The following is a 24,941-nucleotide window of genomic DNA, read 5'->3' as shown; positions in this document are numbered from 1 at the left end:
CAGTGGTTCTCAAACTTCATCATGTCAAGGACCCCCAAAATGATGTTTTTTTTGGGCTGCGGACCCCACCTTGAGAACCAATGCTGTAAATAGATGTGTACTGTATGAAATGAAAGCCTGCCAGGTACACTTATAACAATGTGTTAATAAAGTGACGTCATTGAATGGAGCTCTCTCTCCCTGTGATCTCTGCTCTGCCCTGCAGGAGTTAACGAGCATAGTGTGCTAGTTTAATTGTTTTATTGGCTTATTAAGTAGGCTACTTTACGGATGGAGTACCGTTTTTATTCAGTGTTCATAGTATGTTTATAGGATGATGTGTTTGCACTGCATATCAGCCATACTGGTGACAGTAGATTAATAGTGTTGTCTCTTGACATCTTGTTGATCTGTGAGCCCAGCCCACCTGCTATTTACAGATATAACTGCTTCCTTAACTGTAGCCTATGCTCGACTCAGTCCCTTATGCAACTCTGTGATATAAAGGATTCTCTGTCTGACTGGTATTATTTCCATAGTGTAAAATAATACCAATCAGAGTATTGCCCCCCCCCTCTTAACAGAGGCCTATGGCTGGGGTGGTGGATGTCCCTGATGATACACATCGTCTCTCTTATGGGTCTGTAACTCTGATAGTGTACAAATGAAACCAAATGGACATTTTGGTTCCACCTGTAGGTAAAAAACACTGGCATGGGGATGAAAAACAATGTTTTAATCTCAGGCAGTCAATGTGTTTAGACACATGACGTACTTGGTGATAACAAAGGGAATAGAAAGACAGCCATTTGTTCTCTTATCTGCTGACAGGGGGCGCTGTGGGGGAAAAGCAGCACATGTAGGAAAAGTTCCAGGAAGTGATCACTGGTAGAACAGTTCCAGGAAGTGAGGTACCAGGAAAAGCTATAAAGGTACCAGGAAGTGAGGCTATGGGGGTTCCATTCTGGGTGTGACACATTGTTTGGTGTGGTTTGACCAAGAGACTCTTTAAAGCCTACACACTGTAATACAAATCAGAACTTTAAATCATTGAATATTGTGGTGGATTAAACCTTTAAGACCTGGATAAGGGATGCTTATATTGGTCGAAATGAAGAAGATATTCTGATGGTGGATATTATGAAACACATGAAAGGAACAGAGGAATCTCCTGGAGCCTCCTGACATAGAGGTTGGGTGAGAGGAATATCATTTTAATTTTTTATAATAATATTTTCTTTTTGTACTTTTGAGGATTACTTGATTTCTGGAAGAATTAATTTTCAGTTTTTGTTGGACATTACTGGGGGCCTTGTCAGAGTACCCACTGTACCAGTCTGTCTGTGTGCCTTTTTTTCCTCATATATGGAGATCTCTGTATCTGTCAGTCCTTGTCCCTTTCATGCTCATATATGGGATCCCTGATGTCATCAGTATATGCCCATATATTGGCATCGGTCAGATCGGCGGTTCTGAACAACTGCATATCCGAACAACTCGATTCCGAGCTTACAGATCTGCTATTTATGATACTTTTGTGTAATGCTGTAGTAGGCCTATGATCAAGTAGGGCACTATTTTACGAAAAACACAAACAAAGTTAAAACATGGAAACAAGAGGTTTCTGCCCGACGGCAACGATACGTAAAACTGACGGGACGTTTCTAAATCGGGCACACAGGGATGTAAGTGGAGGAACAAGACAGAATCCTGTGTTTAGACTCCTCTGTGTCAACAGTGATGGAAAGAGATGGAGCGTGCATGAACACTACAGGACAGGATGGAGAAACAGGACAGCATAATGCCATAAGGGATAAGAGATAAGACATAATGGAGAGGATGGAGGATGATGATCTATGGGGAGACTGTTTGTGGTGTGTGGGGGTGGGTGCATGCATGTGTGCACGTGCACATGAGAGTGTGTGTGTGTGTGTGTGTGTGTGTGTGTGTGTAGGGGGAGGGGTTCAAAAGTGTAGAGAGGTTGTGGAGTATGATGACAGTCTTGAGAGTCTTGGCAGAAATGCAAAATGACAAGATCCACCCACGCTTGCAGTAAATGCACACACAGCTACAGTACACACACACACACACACACACACACACACACACACACACACACACACACACACACACACACACACACACACACACACACACACACACACACACACACACACACACACACACACACAAGCCACGGGGGGTAAAGCATACCAGTGAATGAAGGTATACGTGTGTTGTTACTTAGTGCAGCGCTTGGTGCGCTGCAGCAAACGCCTACACAGCTAGAACTTATCAAGAAAGATGGTCGTGTTTTCGCTGCTCAGTCAGAACAGTTGGAACAATGGAACACTGCAGACTTGATCCTGGCAAAAATGTGCACCGATCCCACTGAAACGATGTGATCAAATCTTTAATTGATGTTACTTAATTAATCATAAGGTGTGGCCTTAATTGCTTAACCCAGAACTGAACTCTCTATGGAGTGCATGTATGTCCGCCAGAGATGTGTTCGTAGACTGTAAAAAATATGTGCGTTCATTAAGCGGCATTTATTATTCACTCACTCACTCACTCACTCACACTCTCTCTCGTGCTACTTTCCAGAGGCAATATGCAATTACTACTATCCACCCCGGCAATGACAATAATTGTTTTTGGATTGCTTTTGATTATGAAAAGGCCATGGGGTGTGTTTATAATAGATTGTAATGTTAAAAGTTCAATTTACTTCAAATGGATTCCCCTTTTACTTTGGATTCGTTCATTAATTCCCTTTTACTTTGGACTCTTTGGATTTTCACTCTGTACTACTAGGACCGCTTTTTTTCTATCAACACTAAACAGCCAAAATACCAGATCAGCTATTTTGGGCTAATCTACCCCCTTAAATATGAATGCTGGGGTTCAGACGGTTAAACCCACAAGTCTCTAAATATTAGCTTTCATTGCTTAACGAAACAATTAGAGAGTAAAAGATGGGTAATTCCATGATTTTGGAACCCATTTTTCACCCAGTGCCAATGCCTAAACTGTAATCCTGGGCGCTACTCACTCTCTGCCAGCCTGAGGAGAGCCCCGAACTGAGCTCATGCTTCCTTCAATTCAAGAGGAGTGAGCAGGCCGCTTCTTATCACCTGACAGGGGGGAGTTTCCCCGGTTGGACGTAGCGTGTGGAAGGAACACGTTATTCCAACTAGTTCCTTTCCCCTCCATCAGGCGCCAGGATATATACAGTATAGAGACCAGGATTACTGCATGTTTTTTTGTGAGGGTACCTACCCTAGGGGACAAGGGGAGAACATGCAAACTCCACACAGAAAGGCCCTTTCACCTCACAAACCCTCACAATGCTTAATTGGCTCTCTGCTTGGTCTGCTCTTTTTTTTACCTCTACAACTCTTTGCTTCTCTTCTCTTTTTGCTGAAAATTTAGCCCGTCCACAAGCTCACAAGCTCGTAGCGCTTGTAGATTTTGGGGAAACGTACCCCTCAGACTAGGGATGCTATAGGTTTCAAGTGATTAATAAAAAATGAAAGTTCCTATCACACACAAAAAAATTGGCGGACCCCCTGTAGCAGCTCTGAGGGACCCCTTGGGGTCCCCGGACCCCCTGTTGAAGACCCGTGCTTTAGGGTGATCCTTCATATATTGGGCCAGGTGACAGGAATGGTTTCCATAGCCGTATATGTGTGGGTTTGTTAGCGGTCGTTCTTGCCGTTTGTTCTAGCAATTACCTTGCATGTAGAAGTCCCCAGACTCATCAGTAGGCGGATATCTCCTATTGTTTGTCAATGTGAGACTAATAGAGGGATTTTATTTTACACACTCGTTAAACCACATGAAGAAAAAAGCCAGTTGATAACAGCATCACTAGAACAGCAAGTGGCAACATGTATTATGAGATTACAATGTCACAAAAAAAGCCTAGTACATTGCTTAATGTGCAGATTTATGACATTAAAATGCTTGATCCGTAATCCCTCTGCATAATGCCTAATGATAAAAGACGATATAATTCCGGGGGCCCTTTTAGCATCCCCGGGTTATTATAGAACCAAACATAAATCAAATCCAGCTGTGGTTAATTGGCATAACGACTAAATTGGGACAAAACGGAAGTAAAAAATAATTGGCTAAATAAGAAAGAAAAGAAAAGCACGAAGCACCGTTGTGGCCTTATTTGGCATGATGTATCTTACATGAAAGGTTGTGAATGAGTCAACCTACGCTCTATCCTTGTGTGTGGATTCATGAGTCATTAGGCCGAGGTCCCAATTCTCTTTGCTCATTAAAGAACCCAGGGTGTCTGTCATAAAGAAAAGGAACTTTGGCTTCCCACACGTTCCTGTGCTAAAGTCCCACTCATCTGACCTTTAAAGCCACCTACTTGCATGTTATATTAAGTTTTTGTAATTCCACTAGTTAGTGGAATTATTTACCTCATATAACAGAAGGACTAGATATGGGATACATGCAGTACTACCATACCAGCACAAGTACTTCTTTCTTTTTATTCTGTCTCGCTAAATCCCGTAACCCCCCCCCCCCCGCCTTTTTTTTAGGGGTACCACCTGTACTTCTATATTGGACAAAGGACTCTGATACTGATATTATGTGCTTATATGTATTCAAGGACTCTGATGTGTATAATGGATTTGGCTACTGCAATGTAGAAGTACTCTGTTACAAGTAAAAGTCCGGAATTAAAAATGTACTTGCGTAATAGTACAAAAGTATTGGTATCAAAATGTACTTAAAATACCAAAAGTAAAAGTACTAGAAAGAATGTTTGAAAATAGCATATCTACAAGCTCACAACGCGTCGCGATGCGACGCGTTGTGAGCTTGTAGATCTGCTATTTTCAAATAGCTTAGGTATGAAATAGGGCTGAAGTGGTTAATGAAATGTATGTTTTATAATGTAATAATTTATATCTGCAAAGTAACTAGTAACTAAAGTTTTCAAATAATTGTAGTGGAGTAAAAGTACAATATTTGCCTCTGAGATGTAGTGGAGTAGAAGTAAAAGTATTGACAATTTGAAATACTCCAGTAAAGTAAAAGTACCTCAAAATTGTACTTAAGTACAGTACTTGAGTAAATGTACTTAGTTACTTTACACCACTGCCTGTCTGTGTGTGTGACAATTAGAGCAATTTTCAATTTAATATTTGTCCTCAAAATTGAAAACAGTTTTCCATTACAGATTTGCACATCACGGGTCCAGCAATTAATTGAAATTAAATTATTGTTATCAACCATGAGCATGAACTTCTGTCTTTATAGCATTTAGATAGCAGCAAGAGTGGTGGTATCATATTGATTGGGTTTACGCTATAATTATAGGGTTATTATTCAGCTATTTGGGGACAACATCCTCTCTTGAACCCTATGGAGATGCAGGGGGGGAAAATCATGCAGAAATGTCTTCTAACCCATTAAGACCCATGAGGATTACAAATCCCTCTAAATCCTAACAGTTTTCTGAAAAACATAATTGCTATATATCATCTCTGTCAGGTGGAAACCTCACCCAAAACTCTTCAGGATTCAAATTCAAAAGTATCGAGGATGTAAAAAGAGAAACAAGTTCACTACAGTCTCACTCCGTCTGAGGTCACAACCTAAAAGTTTGCTGCGGAAAGTACATGAAGAAGGATAGAATAGTGAGCAACGGAGGCAAAAATCTGGGCCAAATAACGGATACAAATATATATATACTGAACAATTAAAGTACACTATCCAAAGGCTCCGGGCATGATCGTTTTTTAGGCTGAAATGTGTTAGAAATTGGAGATGTGGTCTGCCAGAACATAGCTAGAACGTAGCATAGACAATGAATAACACAAAGAATAAGACGGAAACGATAATAACAACGCGGAAGTCGAACCACTAGTGGATTTTGAATATAGATACTGTACACTACTATACTAGTGACAGTGATATACAGGACAGTGGTGGAAGAAGTGCTCAGATGTTTTTACTTGAGAAAATGCTCACCTAGAGCGCATACTTACATACCACATAATATGGATGTAGTCTTTCCTGCAGCTGGTCTGGCTGGGTGCGAATTCGACCCGTGGCTGTTTGCTGAATGTCATAACCTCTCTCTCTCCTGCGTTTCCTGTCTCTCTCTCTCTCTCTCTCTCTCTCTCTCTCTTACGATCAATAATAAAGCAGAAATTCAGAGAGAAAGAAATCCTGACCTACTTGATCCCATAGAGAGTACTGGAGCTGTGGTGAGAAGAGTGAATTGAACTCACTCACACACAGTGTGAAGATACAAAAACAAGATGCAAAATTAGCCGAAATCAATGAACCCATTTGGCTCTGGCCTGAGTCAATAAGTCACTATTTTATTTAAAGGCTATTTTCCTAGCAATCTGCTGAGTCTCTGTGGTGTTTCCATGAAATGTCTCCACTCTGTATATCTATAAACAAGGAGATAAAAAGACCACGTCACCCGTTCATTCCGGGAACGCATCTGTGTCATTTTAAGATTTATTTGGCTATTCAAAAATATCAGATATATGAGCTTGTAGATCTGCTATTTTTTTTTTATCGTGAAAATTCATGCAAATCTTTGAATAAATATATATTTTTAAAGCGAATCTTTGTAACTCAAATCTTTGCTTCTTGGGGATTCTACAAATGTCTTCTAAATCTTAACTTTGTTGCTATATATCAGTGGTATCACCTTTTTCATGTCAAGGACCCCCAAAATTATATGTATTTGGCCGCGGACCCCCATCTGAAAATATTTTGTTCCAGGGACCCCCCCCCCCAGAAGCAAAGATTTGAGTCAAAAATTTTCCCTTTGAAAAATGTGTACATTCAAATATTTGCACAAATGTTCAATATTTTTCTAAAATAGCAGATCTACAAGTTCGTAGTGCGGCACTATGAACTTGTAGATCTGCTATTTAAGTATAAAATATGGATACAGTGGTGACATGGATGCGTTCCTGGTCTTAATGGGTTAAACAAGAAATGATCATCTAAATGCAGAGGCACTTCATCAATTACCTATAGTATGCATTTGCACCGAAGAGTGTAAACTAAAGAGCTTTTTCTATCCTATCACGCACGCACACATTTCACAGACAATCAATTGGCTGTCTGTCGGGCGTATTACTCAAGAAAATTGTAGGGGTTTGGTTGCCAAACAAAATGGCAGACTGATTACCACAACTACTGTATTATATGTTTATAGTGAATTCTCATCTAATCCTCGTTCGTCAGCGTGCTCACTCCATTCTTCCAATCCAACTCAATCTCAGCCGTGTGAATGACATGTACTGTACCACAGCTAGGTGCCAAAAATACACATTCCTCATCCACTGCAAGGCATATGGGCTTCTGGCAATCTGAATAGAACAAGTATATATTGTGGCTGTCGGAGAGAAACCTCTTATCTCCATATGTTAACTTTTTGTATTTTTTCGTAAATTAACGCCCTACAGTACTTGATCATACTACAGTGTCACACAAAAAGCATTAAAAGTAGCAGATCTGCAAGCTCGAGCTCGAGTTTTGAGCTTGTCGGTTAACGCCTCGACAGAGACGATATATATTTGGGGTCCTGAAATAAATACAGTAATCAAATCATTACCTTGTAAAAGTGGATACCGGTAGACAAAGGATTCTCTTTCACCACCAGGTGAATGGAATGACACGAGTCGTGGTGGATCGTCAATCTCAGTTTGTTTGCGTGCAGTCAGGTTACACACATGTTGCCTAGCAGAAGCAGGCAACGCTCACAAGATCATCTCCGTCCAATTTCCCTAATTATACATCTTTAGTATTTACTCAGTCCGTTTCGGCCGGGCCCCCTCCTTTCTCATCCATGTCTGGCCATTACTCAATCTTCTTGTGCCTTGGCCAGTATTATTAGGAACATAAAAAAAATATCTTCCATGTAAAATACCTATTTTCCGAGAATTAAGAGTTCGCTTTGACATGATATTAAATTCTGAGAAACTACCCTTGATTCCGAGAAATATAAGAGTTCGCTCTGACATGAAAACATTTGATTTGTGTACTTGCTATCGCCCTCTTATGGGAACGTTTTATGGCTCTCTTTCCGGCCTTTCCCAGAAATGGACTTCCATCGTCTTCCCTCTAGACCAGTGGTTTTCAACCCTATTCATACCAAGGTCCATTATTTATTCGGCATTTGAGCCACATACGCCCATGTGATGAGATTTAGACTCTCAGACCCAAAACGTAGAATATTTTGATGTCGTTGGATACGATTTTGTCCATGCTGTATTGATGTTTGTACCATAGGAGAGATAACAGGCAAACGTTGATCAAAATAACAATTCTTTAATTAAGTAATGCAGATGTTTAACAATGATCTAACTCTTGAGAACGTAAAATGAAACCAAATGGACACGTAAGGGTCCTTTTGGTTTCATTTTACACTCTCAAGAGTTATAAGGGTCCAATTTGCTGGGGACCACCTGGAACTCCCTAAAGGACCACTAGTGGTCCCCGGACCACTGGTTGAGAACCACTTCTCTTGACGGCTAGCTTTTTTTTGTTGATAACCTCATCAACGTGAGGAGCACACATCTTGGCCTCTCTGTCGACTCCTCTTGGCACAGAGGTTGTATGGGCAGAAGATTACAGGCTGGTACAAAATGCCAGGAAAAAGGAACAGAAAGGGTAACAGTCAAGGGTTTATTGAGCTAAATCTGCTGTTCGACCTCGCTGTCTAAAAGGTCTTTTCACACAGAGAGTTTGAAAAGACCGTAACTCCACCATCGATTCCCTCTCGCCCAATAAATGAGGATTTTTCATCACAAAAATGTCATTTTGTGTTCCTCTCTCCTCTGAGTATCAAGCCCGATTCATCGTCGTACGCACCGGATTCGGATGCTATCAATGCATTGAATGGGACATTATCACGTTTTATCAGACCATTGAATGGGACATTATCACGTTTTATCAGACCATTGAATGGGACATTATCACGTTTTATCAGACCATTGAATGGGCGAAATAGGTGACATACTGACCTACCCGCGATTTATCAGACCATTCATTGGGTGTTATCAGGACACACTGACCTATCGACCAGTGGTGTGTTCTAGATTTTTTGGGAGGGTATACTATAACTATTCCCTCCCTAGTCCCTCCCACACGCATGGCACATGCGCACGTATATAATGAATTAATGTAAAAAATGTGCGCACGCCGCACAGCATCGGCCAGGCCCACTCAGGCCCAGTTTCGCAGTAACACTGGGTACAATTACAATATGCTTTGTACTGATCTTCTACTGTTTCTAATGTTAATCACCCTGTAACTCAACCACTTCGGAGCTGCTTTTAGCCTTAGATGCATTTTCAATGCAAAGCATGGACTATTACCATTAAGAGTGCAAGGATTGGTATACATAAATGCTGATTAGGCTTATCAGATATAATAGCAGTGTTAACAGCAAGCATTCCTGTATCTATTACAGAATAGTATTAACTTGGCATTGAAGATTCAAGATTTTTTGCTGTGCTATTCCGGCTTTGACTTTTACCGGGGCACCTGTAGGTGCTCTTTTATAGCGGTTTTTGAAGGAGAGTAAGGATTTACACTCCTTTACGACTGTTGGTAGGGCGTTCCACATTTTTGTGGCATAGCAGGAGAACAAATTTAACCTCTTGTTTGAGACAAATCTGGGTTGAACGTGATTACTGGAGCTCCCTCTCGTGTTGTGATCGTGGACTTCAAGTCATTTCTTTGTGGTGTAGCGTATCTTGAAGACCAGGCCCATCGCTATGGTGCAACACGTTGTTGCGAGCTTGTAGATTGTCTATTTTCAAGTATAAATCAGCCGTTGTTGTAGTATTTTTCTCCACTGGCCGTATACAGTAAGCCTTAAATAACAGGCCAGCCAGTTATCCCCATCTCCAGTAGAGAATGCAGCCAAACCGTGGCTGAGCAATGTCAAATGCTTTGACAGAAAGCAGCAATTATAGGAGAAGAAGCGCACGTCTCACATATCATTTCATATGTTTTTCATCCTCTTCTCACTGTTGGAACTGAGACTCCCGCGTTGACTCCAGGAGTCTGGGGGCACCAGATCCAACTCGTTAACTTTCGAAATCCAAGCTGTTGATTAGCCGGCTCACCAAACAAACAGCAGGATTTTGTTGTATTATGAAACCTTGTATCTCCATTTTTAAACTTTTTTTGTTTTTGTAAATTATTAGCCTAGTTAATCATACAAAAGTATTGCACAAAAGTCGTGAAAATAGCCGATCTACAAAGCTGTGAGCTCACTATTTATATTTATTATTTTTAAGATGGTAATAAAAAAGGACCAGTTTGGGAGTTTACCAGGTTTTCCCCCGCCAGCAGGATTGTACAGATATATAACAAACACAAGGCTCACACCTCGTTGTGTCAAGTCAGTCGGTGTAGAATCTCAGAGCTGGAGTGAGAGAACACAGTCAGTGAAACCGCTCTGTTATTCCTGTCTGTCCCCAGTGGCTGCTGCTGTAGCACAGCATGCCCAGTGATGGAAGAAGTACTTAAGTAAAAGTATCAATACCCTATTGTAAGAAATAGTCTGTTACAAGTACACGTTTGGTATTCAAAATGTACTTGAGTAAAAGTATAAAAGTATTGGCATCAATATGTACTTAAAGTAAAAGTACTCATTATGTAGAATGTCCCATTTCACAAGTTCCAAATGTATAAAGAATCTTTTGAAAATAGCCGATCTACAAGCTCACAATGCGTCGCATCGCGACACATTGTGAGCTTGTAGATCTGCTATTTTAAAATGGCCAAAATATAAATAGTGGTTGGTGTGTTTTGTAATAATAATACAAATCTACAAAGTAACTAGTAACTAAAGTTTTCATATAAGTGTAGTGGACTAAAAGTAGATTTTTTTCCTCTGAGATGTAGTGGGTTATAGAAGTAAGTATTGCACATTTTAAATACTGAAGAAAGTAAAAAATACCGTACTAAAAAGTACAGTACTTGAGTACATGTACTTAGTTACTTTTTACACCACTGACAGCGGCCTGCAATACAGTTACAGCTGTACCATTGAAGGCTCTGACAAATACAAAAAGTTATCACCAGAGATGGATCGAACGTTAAAGATACCATAAAAGAGAATTACAAAGTATGGATTTTCTGCCTCAGCGGAAGCGGCTTATGGGTTTGTCCGATGAAGGATGTGCAACCGCAGACACACCTGTAATTAATCGCTCTGATTGTCTGCATTGTATTGAAGAGGCAGCTACTTTGTCTGGTTCATACTGACACACACGCACGTGCACAGGCATGCACGCACACACGCACGCACCGCACGCACTCCCAACGTACAGCCACAGCTCAAGGCCACATGCCAGAGTGAGAATGATCATCACAACAGATAAAAAATGGTCTGCATTTTTATAGGTGCTTTTGCTCTCTGGTTTAATGTATTCATTCCTTTTGCAAACAGTTACTGTTTAGTTACTGTATATCTCAAAGGACACATTATAGCATGCAATGCAAAGCCACCACCCTGATTTATTGGCGCACCCTTTCCGCACGATATTTAGTGCTTTGGATGCAAGCCATCCGTTAGGATGCAATCAGGACGGATAGAATACAGTATGAGCTAGATTATGATATATGGCCTTTATAGAGTTTATGTCTATATCGATCTACAGTATGGACAGACAGAGAAAGATACTGCACACATACAGTATGCCACATGAAAACACTATACCTTACTGTTAGGCGTGCGTATGGACACATATGTGTTGTTAGTGCATGCAGTGGTGTAAAGTAACTAAGTTCAAGTACTGTACTGACGTACAGTTTTTAGCTATTTTTTACTAAGTGCAGAAGCATTGGCATCGAAATGTGCTTAAAGTATCAAAAGTAAAAGTACTCATTATGCAGAATGTCCCATTTCAAGTTTTCAAATGTATAAACATTGCGACGCATTGTGAGCTTGTAGATCTGCTATTTTCAAATGGCCGAAATGTATATAGGGCTGAAGTGGGTAATGTATGTTTTGTAATAATAATAAAAATCTACAAAGTAACTAGTAACTAAAGTTTTCAAATGGAGTAAAAGTACAATATTTGGATCCGAGATGTAGTGGAGTAGAAGTAAAAGTATTGGAAATTGGAAATACTCAAGTAAAGTACAAATACCTCAACATTTTACTTAAGTACAGTACTTAAAGGTACTTAGTTACTTTCCACCACTGCTTATAATATACATAGAACAGAAACAATGGTGAAACATCGATACAAAAGACAGAAACAAAGACAAAAATTTGGACGTTTCACATACTAGTAATAATGTGATATGGATTATAAGGAGGTTTTATATTTATCTACCATTTATAGATTGAACTGCACATTTATGTTATCACAACTATTCCATATTTGTTATTGCCATATGGGCCTCCCACTCCTCATTCTCTTCACACATTCCCAATGATTTATTTTCTGTAGTTTATAATAACATGTGCGCTAGATTATCGAAATATCTTTTATAATGATTTTTCGCACAGAGTATGGAATGAATACGCAGGGAAAGTGTGCACAAAGGTGTGAGATGTAGCCTGGGCCTAATCAACTTTCACAGACGGCTAACTAAGTATGGTCATAATGCTATTGCTTAGAAATATATTTGTGGAGATCTAGATCAGGGGTTCTCTAGTCTCTCAAGAACAGATTCTGCTCTGCGTTTGAATCTGTTGGGAGCCGTGTTGACAACCCGTGCACATTGGCTACAAGTGGGCGTGCCATCAGATCAGGAAGCAGGCCGCGCTTTACCCAATCAAATGTAGTGGGCGGGATTAAAGGAGAATTCCGGACATTTTAAGTGTTATCTTTGATGTGTCGTTACTCACCTACCGACGTAAACAGTGGCATTGTTTATTTCCAGATATTCCCCTGTCGTCATATTTTCAACCTCCTCCGTTGTCATAATGGGAGCGCGTGTCATAGGGAAATTCGTCTATTATAACCGATGCAAAGTTATTTTTTTCTCTACTACTACTCATTGTGGAGTCTGATGATAGTCAAACATGCAGTGAAAGTTCCTGAGAGGCTACCGCTAATGACGAACGAGCTAACGCTAGTTGCTTGTTTCTCTCCCAGAACCTGGCAACTTGGTGTTGCCATGTTGAGAAACAAGCAACTAGCGTTAGCTCGTTCGTCATTAGCGGTAGCCTCTCAGGAACTTTCACTGCATGTTTGACTATCATCAGACTCCACAATGAGTAGTAGTAGAGAAAAAAATAACTTTGCATCGGTTATAATAGACGAATTTCCCTATGACACGCGCTCCCATTATGACAACGGAGGAGGTTGAAAATATGACGACAGGGGAATATCTGGAAATAAACAATGCCACTGTTTACGTCGGTAGGTGAGTAACGACACATCAAAGATAACACTTAAAATGTCCGGAATTCTCCTTTAACGTGTGTGCCGTTCGTTCCCCACTGGAAACAAACTGAAACTCATTTAACAATAGCGCCCTCGAAGCCGACAAAACCACGGAAAGTTAGTAACATTTTAAATTGCTCTTTCATCATAGAAACAAGTGGGCTTATAACCAAAACGATCCATGTTCTCTGGGAGAAATGGTGTTAGTGTTCCGTGGAGAAATATTGTTAGTGGGAATGAAAACATAGTCGCACCACCGGAAGTGAAAGGCTGAAGGCAGACCAAAACCCTGGTTTCCCTGAGCATGGGTCGTCCGTTCAGCTCCGCCCAGAGCCAAATGAATAAGTAAAAAACAGCAGAGGGTGCTGTTTTCCCTTTTTATTTGGCGATGGGTTCCCAGATTGGGGGTATTCAAACTATTTTGGCCCAGGTACCCCTTGCGGGGAGAAATCTTTCCAGGTACCCCCTCATAATAGCAATACCGATAAGAATATATATACTTACAACCAGTGGTGGGAAAAGTACTTAAATATTTTACTTAAATAAAAGTATCAAAAGTGCAATGTAGAAGTACTCTGTTACAAGTAAAAGTCCGGAATTCAAAATGTACTTGAGTAAAAGTACAAAAGTATTGGTATCAAAATGTACTAAAGTACCAATAGTAAAAGTGCTAAAATGTTTGAAAATAGCAGATCTACAAGCTGACAACGTTGTGAGCTTGTAGATCGGCTATTTTCAAATAGCCTAGGTATAAAATAGGGCTAAAGTGGTTAATGTATGTTTTATAATGTAATATATTTATATCTGCAAGTAACTAGTAACTAAAGTTTTCAAATAATTGTAGTGGAGTAAAAGTACAATATTTGCCTCTGAGATGTATAGTGGAGTACAAGTAAAAGTATAGTCAACTAGAAAATGTGCTCCTCGGAGCACAAGTCTCCGCCAGCAGACCCGTGCTATTTTAATAGCACGGGTCGTCTTGGTAGAACGGGTCGTCTTGGTAGAATGCGCGTGGTTTTTGGTGTTCTATAGGGGCGACTGAATATGTAGTGTCTGCATCTAAAAAAGGTTCTTCTTGAAGCAATGTGTCATATGGGAGTCCTCGTAATTGACTGGTTTGTTCAAATGCTTGTCTGTCTTCTTCATCTTCATTGTCTTGAACAGTTTCAGCAGTTGATTGGTGTGTTTCTCTAGTGCTACATAATGTATTTGATCAAGGTGGCCAATTGTTACAGTATTAAGACTTCGGCCTTGTTGTGGGATCAATTCAACTCTATAGTCCTCTTCTGTGTTACTGTTGTAGATGAGTATGCTTTCTTAGCTTTGGCCTTCTGCGCCTTTGCTTGACCAATGTTAGGTGTTCTCAAGACTGATTGATCCTGTCTTACCTCACTTCAAAACGTAAACGGCTTTTTGAAGTGACACACCTATTTATAGGATTGTATTTCGTCATAAGTCCCTCTAGCCAATCAAAGGCATTGGTGTCAACATATTGACACGTAAAACACGTAAAACCTGGAGCATCAAAGTGAGTTGCGAGCCATACCTTTGTCTTATTATTACTGTCTTTACAGTTTAAAGCTCAGCGCCAAGGAACGGAGGATGTGCGTTGTCTATGTTTCTGAACATATTGACACGTGTCACGTGGAGCTTGACCAATGTTAGCTTGGCTAGGGGCCATGCTCACACACGGCGGGACGAAGCGAAAACATACTCTCCACCTACGGCGGAGACAATTAGAAATACTCCGGTAAAATAAAAGTACCTCAAAATTGTACTTAAGGACAGTACTTGAGTAAATGTACTTAGTTACTTTACACCACTGCTTACAACCACATGTGTACATTTAAAACGTTTCAATCAAAATCTGTCAGGTAACAACAACAGACAGACAGACAGACAGACAGACAGACAGACCATGACATCATAGTGCTGATGTCATAGACTGGCCTCCAAATATATACTATGCCCATATATGGAGATCTATAATGTCATCAGTATGATGTCACTTTACTGACGTCTTAGACTGGCCTCCACGTACTCTGACAACGGGTACAGTGGGTACAACAGGTATATATGGGTATTGTATAACCAGAGGGTGCATGGGTTGAGTTCCCAGGCATCGGGCTTAGTATTGATAAAACGTTTGATTTATCTGTCTTGCTATAATAGAAACATGGATGACAGGTGTCATAGTACTGGTGTCATAGTACTGACAAAACAAATCTTATTATTAGCACATTTCTGATTATATCATTTTGCTGAAATGGCCATTCACTTTGAGTAACGTTATTAGCGATTCAATATAATGATGTCATCAAGGAAAGACATCACAACATTGTCATCACATTCAACACAATTGTCCTTTTTATACATGTTATTTTATTGTTATTATTAACACAACACCATTCAGGAACGTGTTAGCAACAAATTGCCCTTACCTTCTAACCTCTTCTGTAAGTTAGTTGCAGTGATTCACAGTGGTGCTGGTGTGTGAAATGTTTCACTGGACGATATGTCTGAAAGTAGAACATTGGCTTTCCGACCCATCTACTGTGGTAGTTGGACACAAGCTGTACTCTTTTTCCTGTGGTGTTCAGATCGATGTCCACGTCTTCAACACACTGTCTTTACGCTGGAGGAAGTTGACCCCAGTGACAACCGGGAGAGGAGAACGTCGCCTTGAGGTTCCCTCAGTGAGCGTGGGCCACACAGCTGTCCTGGTAGAAGATATTGCATACATCTGGGGGGGAATTCCTTCCTGTAACGTGCTTTATTCGTTTGATGTTGACAACCACATATGGTCCAAACCCAATATGTCTGGTACTGATCCAGAGGAGAGGTTCCACCACTCGGCCTGTGTCTTGAGGAAGGTCATGTATATTTATGGAGGAACCACGAAGTATGGATACTACACTAATGACATCTACAAGTTGGACACCACCACGATGGTCTGGTCTTTGATTCACACCAGAGGCACACCGCCACCTGTTTCAGAATGTCACTCTGCCACCATCATCGGGACAAAGATGTTTGTATTTGGGGGCGGGGGGAACCAGGGGGTTGTCCACCGCAACATCAGAGTGTTTGACACAGAGACCGACTGCTGGCTGAGCACGCCTTCTGCTGCACAGCTTCTTACAGCAGATGATCATTCAGCCTTTGCCTACAATGGAGAGCTGTTCATATTTGGTGGCATCAACTCTAACCGGTCAAGACCGGAAAACGATCTGTGGAAATTTAATCCGCAGACCTTCTCGTGGAAGAAGATTGAGCCCAAAGGGAAAGCCCCGTGTGGGATGTCTGTGATGGGTTGTTGCATGGTGGGGGATCGTATCATCCTCTTTAATAACAATGACCTGTATATCTTAGATATAAGTCCTAATCTGAAGATGTTATGCAAGCTAGCAGTTACTCGCTACGGACTGGAGGAGTCGGAACTCACACATGACATCAGGTGGGAGCTGGCTGTCATGAGTACCAACGATAACTGAAAAACATAACGGCCCCATAAAAAGAGAAACAAACCGGGAATCCCATTTAATCCTTTAAGATCGGGAACGCATCTGTGCATCTTTGGCTATTTTTTGAAAAATTCGTGAAAATGTGTGCAATCTTTTTTGGAAAAACATATGTTTGTATATCAGTGGTGCTAAAACTTTTTCATGTCAAAGACCCCCAAAATTATATGGCCGTGGACCCCCATCTCAAAATAATGTGTTACAGGGACCCTCATGAAGAAAAAAATATACATTGAAATATTTGCACAAATGTTGAAGATTTTTCAAAAATAGCAGATATACAAGCTCATAGCGCGGCACTCGGTGCCGCGCTATGAGCTTGTATATCTGCTATTTTTGTATAGCCAAAGAAATCTTAAAATGACACAGATGCTTTCCCGGTCTTAACGGATTAAATAAAAGTTTTAATAAAAAAATTCAACAAACAAACAAACAAACAAACTGCAAGTGGCAACGGGAGCCAAGCATACTAGAAGATGATGAAGAGAAATATGATGAAGAGAAAGATGATGGCCCTCAGGAGAACATGCAGATGAAGGAGGAAACATAAAAACATAATGTGGTTCACAGTGATATGTGTGTTTAGACCATGGACCAGTGGAGATTATACCCAGCGGTAAGTGGCTGATGTGGGAAGACTGATTATCTGCTGGAACAGTTGCCTCCACCACCCTCTGGATAGGTGGATGAAGATGGATGGATGGATGAAGATGGATGGATGGAGGGATGGATTCACCACATTAAGACGGACGGATGGACGGACAACTCTCACTTGTCAGGACATAAAAACAGTATTAGACGTTGCTCGTTCTGCATTAGTAGTCATCTTCCAGTTAGTTTTCACCTTGGATGAATGCAGTTTTCTTTTTTTTTTTCCTTTTTTTTTTAAATCCGATTTTAAAGATTCTTGAATTTGAAATAAATATCAGTTCATGAGTCAGTTCTTTTTTTCCAGTTATTTTCTCTCTCCCTCGCTATGCGTGTTGTGTCCCCGGGTAGATAAAGATGCTGTGCCCCCCCCCGCTACTCCAAATATCCTAAGATATGACATTCTCTGTTATCACCTGGAAAGTTGCTTTATTTGGTCCAAATACGATCGATCACACTACTGGGCTTCACATGGAAATTGTTGTAACCAACTATTTTTTCCAATGTCGATTATAGCTACAACAGTGAACAAAATTAACAACTTGAATCCTACACTTGTGTATATTTCATTTGACCTCTGGGATTCCCCCAGAGGTCTACACTTGGTCCCTTCCTTCGACGCCTTGTGAGCTTGTAGATCTTCTATTTTTTTTAAATGTTTGCCTATTTTGGCAGAATATTCACCTATTATGACAGAATATGGAGAATGGTGTTCGTGTGGTTATAATATCGTCTCTCAGTCGGGGTGGAAACCAAAATTATGGCCAAAACGGTTATACTTTTCAGGATTCAAATTCAAAAATGGCAAAAGTAGCAGATCGACAAGCTTGAAATGGGTTGCTTCGCAACGCGCTTCGAAGCGTGTAGATCTGCTAGTAGGCTGACATGAAATGGGAGGAGAGATGGGGAGTGACATGAAGCAAAGGTAGTCGGGCTCGGGACTCGAACCCGCAATGCGCTGTCAGGCTACATTGAGCCTATAGGTGCCTGGACCGCTACGACAACCGTCCAGGCCACAAAATAACATTTCCCATCCTTGTTTTCTGGACTTTTGGAAAGAGGGAAAAAGCTATAACTGTCCCTGTGTGTGTATTGGTCTCATACGTGTGTGTAAAGGTTGAACTGTTGTGTGTGGTTCATCTCACCTTACTGTGTACATTCTGAACGTGGGAGGTGAGGTAGTACCACCTCCAGATTACCTCACAGAGGTGGCTGATAGCTATGAGACACTCTCTCCAGGTGTGTGCGTGTGCGTGTGCGCGTGCGCGTGCGTGTGTGTGTGTGTGTGTGAGATTAAAGGTGCTGTAAGTGATTTATTGTTAAATAGCTCTATATTCCCATATTAATCATTGCTATTATAGACTAGAGTGTTTGTTCAGTAAAACAGGGGTCTCTCCGTTTCTCCAGCTCTTTAGTAAACGGATAATAAAAATGTTGAGTTCAGGATACCAATTTCATTCATGGAAGTGATAAAACAAATAAATGAGCAGACGATATCGCATCTGTGTGACCTTCTTGTGACCTTCTTTGTAACCCACCTGAAAACATATTTTCTGTTCACTAAAGAGCGGGAGAGACTGGGATACCCCCCCCCCCCCCCCGTTACAGAACAGACATGCTATATAACAATGACTGATATCGGAATATGGAGCTTCAACCTTTTAACCACAACCACAACAAAAACAACAAGACCATAAACAGAAATCTCTAAAGGTCTCAATGGAAGAGTAGGGAGACACCACCTCCAACCACTGTAGATGTACTCGTTAAATTTTATTATATCATACTCTTGTATACGGATCGGTTAGAATAATGATTTATTCATTAAAATAAGTTCTGGATTGCAGCTTTAAACAGCGGTGCAGCTGATAACTGAAGATAGTTAATCTGTGTCTCTTGTGTTATCTGAGAAGAGAAAATGAATTCTGCAACACAAAATTGTCTCTCAGAGGACAAAAGGTAATAATTCAATTTCCGCTTCTCCCAGATTGTCATGATGAGTGTTGGGGGCGGGGGGGAGGGGGGTGGTGTCTTCCTCAGGGATGCAGCGACACATACTCAGCGTTGCCAGATTTCGTGAGAGAAATAAGCAAACGTGTCTGTAGGAAAAGGCCAAAAGGAGCGACTATTAGGTCACATGAGCACTTTAAACCTAGATACTTTTTACATCGGCTATTTGAAAATAGCTGATCTACAAGCTCACAACGTGTCGCGATGTGAGCTTGTACTGTAGATCTGCTATTTAAAAAAAATATTGAAATAAAATGTGGGATATTTGGAAGATTTTTGAAACATTCTAACAACACAAATCTGTTACGGGGCTCCCTGGCACAACACATTTTCAGATGTGGGTTAGGGACACATCATCACATCCGTGAAACAAGCGGACCATGACGCGCGTGTTGGGCGCTCATATCCCCCGAGTGACGGGTATGGTCTAGTACATATAACTTTGAGGGTCCAAGACATGACAATATTTAAGAACCACTGGTTTAAATAATAATTAAAACATTCTGAAGCAAGCCCAAATAAGCAACTACACTTTAGAAACAAGCCCAAAAAAATGCCCAAATGTTTACATTTCCTAAACAACCTCTTCTGGGGCAAAGCGACAACACAGCTTTGGTTAACTGTGGTATTTTGTTCTATAGTTGTATGTCAGGGTTTGATTGACTGAATATTTTATTAGACAGAAATGTAAAACAAGCATGAGTAGTCAAACACTTTGTCTAAAAGGATAACACCCAAAAAGTCTTTGTGGTGTTGTTTCCATTGGGGTCCTAGGTATTCAAACAATCAATCAATCAATCATGACCACTCTGTTATTTGCTGTGCGACTCCCATTCACATTGGCTTCTCTTCATTTGTTTTCCCAGGAATCTGCTGGATAAAGACACATTCTCCAAGTCAGACCCATGTGAGTATCATATCAATCATGTCAACCTTTCTGACTGCATTACCACTTCTCCGTACATTCTGTCCTAGCCCTGGTCCAGAGCGTTAGTGAGTTCCCTCTAACGCCCTGGAAGACCCAGGGCTCTGTGCTTGTACAAGGAATTCCACTGCCCTGCGAGTGCTCAAGAGTAGTGAAAATAAACAAAACCATTTCGCTACTCACCGAAACAAAGGCTGTTTTGTGTTGTTGAAAGTCTATTCTCGGAGGTGGGAAGCCTCTCAGCACCCCACCTACTAGAAAATAAAATATGTCCGCGAGACGGAAATTATTTTTATTTACTCCACTGCGCCCTCTACAGATCTGGAGGATTTGAACTTACCATTAAACAAATCTGTAGAGGGCACTGTGGAGTAAATAAATAAAAAATCCGTCTCTGGGACATATTTTATTTTCTGCCCAAAAAGTGTATTTTACAGAGTAGGTGGGGTGCTGAGAGGCTTCCCACCTCCGAGAATAGACTTTCAACAACACAAAACAGCCTTTGTTTCGGTGAGTAGCTAAATGGTTTTGTTTATTTTCACTACTGTTGGAGCCCTCGCAGGGCAGTGGAATTCCTTGTACAAGCGCAGGGTGTTAGAGGGAACTCACTAACGCTCTGAACCAGGGCTAATTCTGTCCATACTATGTGTCTGTCTGTCTGTCTGTCTGTCTCTGTGCACTCTTGGTCCCGCCTCTGTCCATCAGTTATAGGTTCTCAAAGTGGGGTCAGGGGACCCCGAGGAGTCCCTCAGTCAGGGGGTTCCCAGGTGGTCCCCAGCAAAATGATGGAGAGTTTTATATAGGCTCCAATTGGACACGTTAACCTAGCCTGGCATGGCCAGACTAATATCACTGTGTAGATATGAGTCTGGAATCTCTGTGTGGAACCTGCATTTCCAAGGGACGAATAAAAAAAAATGCCTCCGGTGATAAACCCGCCCCATATTTGCATACTGGGCCCTAATTGGTCCCTCACTACTTCGGAGGGAGGGAGTGAAATCCAATCACAACTGAGCGGTGCCAGACCAAATCTGCCGAGGGCATTTTTTTTTTGTTGCAATGGCAGATTTGTCTGGTTTCCAGGCTAACGTTAACCCATTCAGACCGGGAAGGCATCTGTGTAACCAAAGCTTTGACCATTATTTTATACTTTGGCTATTCAAAAATAGCAGATATACAAGTTCGGTGCCACGCTACGAGCTTGTAGATCTGCTAATGTTTTGAAAAATCATGAAAATGTGTGCAAATCTTTGAATATATATATAGTTTTTTAAAGCGAACATTTTTAACTCAAATCTTTGCTTCTGGGGGGGGGGTCCCTGGAACAACATTTTGGGTGGTCCTTGACGTGATTTTTTTTTTAGAACCACTGATATTATAGCAACATAATAAAAATAAACTGTTTGGATTTAGAAGACATTTGTAGAATCCCCAGAAGCAAACATTTGAGTTAAAAACGTTTGCTTTAAAAAACGATATATATTCAAAGATTTACACAAATGTTCACGATTTTTCCAAAAATAGCAGATCTACAAGCTCGTAGCGCGCTATGAGCTTGTAGATCTGCTGTTTTTGAATAGCCAAAGAAATCTAAAAATCCCGGTCATACCAAAGACTCATACCAAAAATGTCACCCGATGCTTCTCTGCTTTGGCACTCAGCATCAAGGGTTGGCAAGTCACTGTGATGTCCTCACGCTACAGAAACAGGAGATGGGCTCCTTCCTGCCCTATGAGCCTCATGTTTCGGCAAGGCTTACTTAAGTTAAATGGACATGTTAAGGGTGTGGAACCATTTGGTTCCATTGGTTCCATTTGGTTCCATTTGCGCGCTCTCTGAGTTACAGTTAAATATCTGTGTTCCAGAGAAATCGTATCAAATGGGGCCCCGGGGGTCCTTGAAATAAAAGAATCACTCACCTCCCACTCCTCTTCTGATTCTCTCTTTGTCTCTCTATCTCTCTCTCCCTTCTCCTTGGTGTGGTTGCATGCTATAGTGTTTGTATGTACGTGCACCTTCCACACGTTCCACTGATCTGTGTGTCATCTTTGTGCCACACACCTCTGGCCATGGGTGTTGTGGTGTTGCTTTGTGATTTCATGGCTGTCGGGTGGAAAAATGTCCCCAAAAATAAAACTGTTACTTTTCAGGAGATGAAAATAAAGAACCTTGTGTTCCAATGGATCCACAGACGCAGACTTAAAGGGGAAATCCACCCATTTTCAATATTTAACTATGTCATTAATATAGCATAAAGGAGTTGTGTGGAAATAAGAAAAAATTAAAAAAAAAATTAACATTGCAAAAAAAATTAACATTGCAAAAAAATTAACATTGCAAATTACACTGTGATGACTCATCACAGTGTAATTTGCAATGTTAATTTTTTTGCAATGTTAATTTTTTTTTAAATTTTTTCTTATTTCCACACAACTCCTTTATGCTATATTAATGACATAGTTAAATATTGAAAATGGGTGGATTTCCCCTTTAAAGCAGCACTATGTAACTTTACAACAGCTATATAGCATATTATGTCCCACAAAATTTACATAGTTCACCCCCAAAATGCCTATTTTTTTAGGAATGTTTTTGTCACATTCCTAAGACAATAATTTGATGACCGGCAGCGGTTCCGGTAGGAGACACAAAGAGTCTCCTTTGTGTCTCCTGCCGGAACCGCTGGTCATCAAATTATTGGCTTAGGAATGTGACAAAAACAAAAAAATATCCATGCAGATTCAAGTCTCCATGGGGTGACTAATCGATATAAAAAAAGTTTTCTTTCAGGTGAACTATCCCTTTAATAACAATCATCCTTCCATAAATGCACAGACTCAGGGGGGTCCCTGCTATAGGGGCTTGACTGTATTACTATGTATAGGGGAGACAATGAGTCTCATCCTGGCATTTGCCAAGGCACTGAGGTGGAACTGCCAGTAAAAGCAAAGACCAATGGCCAATCACAGCGCGTCCTCGCCGGACATGCTTGCAGAGACTCTTGGGTAATGAAGTCGAAGACGTTGCCTGCCATGTAATTTGTGTCCAAAGTGGCCACTGATACCCCAAACTATACATAGTGCTGCTTAAACCACTTTAACTTAATTTCTGAATTCTTCAAAAATAGCTAAAATATCTTATCTACAAGGCTATTTTTGCTAGTTTTGCGCGCCACTCTTATACATCAAAGAAGGGCTTTCAATTAGGAAAAAACAAACATTTAAAATATCGAGACACAAGGTTGTCCCCTGGCGGCAACGATATGAACGGTTGTTTTGTGCTTATATTGGCTTGTGTTCTTGTCCATCGTACTGGAGTTAATGTGCTTCTGCTATTGTTTTTTCTTTCTTTCTTTCTTTCTACAGTGTGTGTGCTCTACACCCAAGGCGTTGAGACCAAACAGTGGAGAGAGGTGAGAGTGATATGTGTGATACTGTAAAAGAAAGGAAAGACTGTCATGAAATGTCATTTACAGCTTGGCTACCGTGTGTGTGTGTGTGTGTGTGTGTGTGTGTGTGTGTGTGTGTGTGTGTGTGTGTGTGTGTGTGTGTGTGTGTGTGTGTGTGTGTGCGCGCGCGTGCATTGATACCTACACGGAGGGGAGTGACATCGTGTCACTGTGGCTTATTTTCACACAAGAAAACTTTTATAGGCTGTGTTTCAAACGATAGAAGCACACGCAGTAGCATTTTAAATGCGGAAGTCTTGCAATCCCAGATTTGACCACCAGGCGACGGAAGCTTCACTGTTTTACTGCGGTTCTGGAGGCTTGGTTCGGGGTATGGGAAGCCATTGGCGACCCCTCATTGGCTGGCCTTTAGCCAATAGGGAGAAAGTAACGAAAAAGTGAAGTCTAGTTGCAGCGTCTGTTTATTGACAGCTTTGCCAAACTGTAAAAACACATTTGTACAGTAAAATGTTTTTGCTAAAACCAACAACAGAATTATTTTCTTTGAATTATGTTTTTTTTTATCATTACATTGACTGCACTATAAGTTATTGTTAGTGTTGAATCTTTATCACAGCTAAACATAAGGTTTGTTCAGATCAGTAAAGTGTGCAGTTCAGCATAGTCAGTAAGTATTTACTCGAGTACTGTACTTAAAAAAAACTGAAAAAACGTATGTTTCTATATCAGTGGTGCTCAAACCTTTTCATGTCAAGGACCCCCAAAATGATATGTACTTGACCACGGACCCCCATCTCAAAATATTTTGTTCCAGGGACCCCCGGAAACATTTGAGCTTTAAAAGAATATATATTCAAAGATTTGCACACATGTTCACGATTTTTCATAAATAGCAGATCTACAAGCTCGTAGCGTGGCACTCGGTGCCGCCCTATGAGCTTGTATATCTGCTATTTTTAAATAGCCAAAGTGTAAAATAATGCTTTTTTTTTAGCTCAAATGAAAAAGTGACACAGAAGAGTACTGTACTT

General features: G+C 40.8%; 1 protein-coding gene across 4 annotated transcripts in view; it reads left to right on the top strand.

The window, feature by feature from the left end:
- The window catches only part of cpne5b (copine Vb), a gene marked incomplete at both ends in the record, with an annotated part of 314,866 nt that overhangs the window by 48,011 nt on the left and 241,914 nt on the right, over positions 1 to 24,941 (top strand). For all 4 annotated transcript variants that reach the window (XM_080425210.1, XM_080425209.1, XM_080425211.1 and 1 more), the window contains 2 exons: positions 20,443 to 20,483; positions 23,867 to 23,913. In XM_080425210.1, coding sequence (XP_080281336.1) covers positions 20,443 to 20,483; positions 23,867 to 23,913 — 88 coding nt within the window. The remainder of the gene's footprint in view (positions 1 to 20,442; positions 20,484 to 23,866; positions 23,914 to 24,941) is intronic.

This window comes from Gymnoscopelus braueri (assembly GCF_963280865.1).
Source record: "Gymnoscopelus braueri genome assembly, chromosome: 3".
Taxonomy (NCBI): Eukaryota; Metazoa; Chordata; class Actinopteri; order Myctophiformes; family Myctophidae; genus Gymnoscopelus; species Gymnoscopelus braueri.
This window is presented reverse-complemented; position numbering and strand designations above follow the sequence as displayed.